Genomic DNA, 1627 nt, shown 5'->3' on the forward strand with positions numbered 1-1627 from the left:
TCCCCGCGCGTCTTTTCCGCGTTTCCGTGTCTCCGCACATCTTTTCCGCGTTTCCCCGTCTTTTCCGCCTTTCCGCCTTCCCGCGCCTCTTTTCCCCGTCTCCCCCCTCCTCCCTGCTTCTACCTCCCCCGCCCTCCCCCTCTCTCTCTGTCTCTCTCTCTCTCTCTCCCTCTCTCTCCCTCTCTCTCTCTCTCTCTCTCTCTCTCTCTCTCTCACCAGGTCATCCTCCACCTGGCTTGACCTCTGTATTGTCGACGACCCTGAAAAGGTTGTCAACTCCGGACAGCATGACGTTAGCTTCCTCTCCTCGCATGATCTCATCTACATTGCCTACAAGATCAGGGTTGAAAGGACAAAGATCAGGAACGTCTGGGCAAGGGACTTCAGGTTCTTTGACCACGAGAAGTTCTCCAGGGATCTATTAGCTAAGAACTGGAACGAGTTCTACATGGCTAACGACGTCGATAGTAAGGTCGAACTATTTAACTCCTTTCTACTGGAGTGCTTCGACCAGCACGCACCGGAGCGTCTTACTAGGCCTCGGAAGCTCCCTGCACCCTGGCTCAGCGACGAGATCAAGCGCAGGATGCGCGAAAGGGATAGGGCCAGGAGATTGTGGAGAAAACACAAATGCGATCGACTATACAGCCTGTTCAGGGTTCTCAGGAACGATGTCCAGACGCTGGTGAGAAACGCCAAGAAGGAATACTACACCAATTTCTTCAGGAATTGCAGGGACCCTGGCACTATGTGGAACAGTCTGAGGCACCTAGGAATTATCAAATCGAGGTACTCTGGATGTCCGCTACCATGTTCTCTTGATGAGCTCAACCTCCACTTCGCCTCTGCCGGCGATAGAGAAGAGGCACCGAAACCTGAGCAGCTGCACGCGGACGACGGCGCTTTCGACGACAGCAGATTCTACTGGGGCATTGTGACACCGGAGGAAATCGTTTCGGCGCTCTCAAGAGCACGCTCCCAGGCCAGGGGCATTGACAGGCTCCCTAGTAGATTGCTGCGCCTCGCTCTCCCGTGTCTTCTGCCGGAGATGCTGCATATTTTCGAGAGCTCTTTTGCACTCAATACCTTCCCTACCTTGTGGAAACGTGCGCTAGTTGTCCCGCTACCCAAGTGTAGGGCGCCCGAATCTCCTCAGCATTTCAGGCCTATCTCCCTGTTATGCAGCATTTCCAAGGTCCTCGAGAAGATTGCTGCCAGGCAGATCACCGAGTATCTGGAGAGCAAGGATCGCCTGGATCCATATCAGTCTGCCTACAGGCGTGGTTTCTCCACCCAGACTGCCCTGATCAGGATGCTTGACGACGTGAGATATGCCGCTGACAGGAGGATGGTGACTGTGTCTGTCTTCTTCGATTTCAGCAAGGCCTTCGATTGCGTATCTCATAGACTGCTCATCAACAAGTTAGCTTCCCTCGGACTCTCAAGCTCTGTACTGAGCTGGTTCCGCTCATACCTCTCAGACAGAAGCCAGGCAGTAAAGGACACCTCTGGCTGCAATGTTTCATCTTTCATTGAGATAGGATGTGGAGTACCTCAAGGCTCTGTACTGGGTCCACTGCTTTTCTCTCTGTTCCTCTCCGATTTTAGGCATGCCCTCCGACACAGT

The 1627-nt window shown here is 53.7% G+C and overlaps 1 protein-coding gene across 1 annotated transcript; it reads left to right on the forward strand.

Annotated features, from left to right (window-relative positions):
• Positions 1-268: 268 nt before the first annotated feature.
• On the forward strand, positions 269-1564 carry LOC105557710 (RNA-directed DNA polymerase from mobile element jockey-like; the record flags this gene model as incomplete). Its single annotated transcript, XM_012005028.1, has 1 exon — positions 269-1564. A coding segment is annotated over one exon (1296 nt), but the record flags the coding sequence as incomplete, so codon positions are not given.
• Between the last annotated feature and the right edge of the window lie 63 nt (positions 1565-1627).

The sequence above is a fragment of the Vollenhovia emeryi genome, unplaced genomic scaffold, assembly GCF_000949405.1.
Source record: "Vollenhovia emeryi isolate VEMERY1.0 unplaced genomic scaffold, V.emery_V1.0 DF947749.1, whole genome shotgun sequence".
NCBI lineage: Eukaryota > Metazoa > Arthropoda > Insecta > Hymenoptera > Formicidae > Vollenhovia > Vollenhovia emeryi.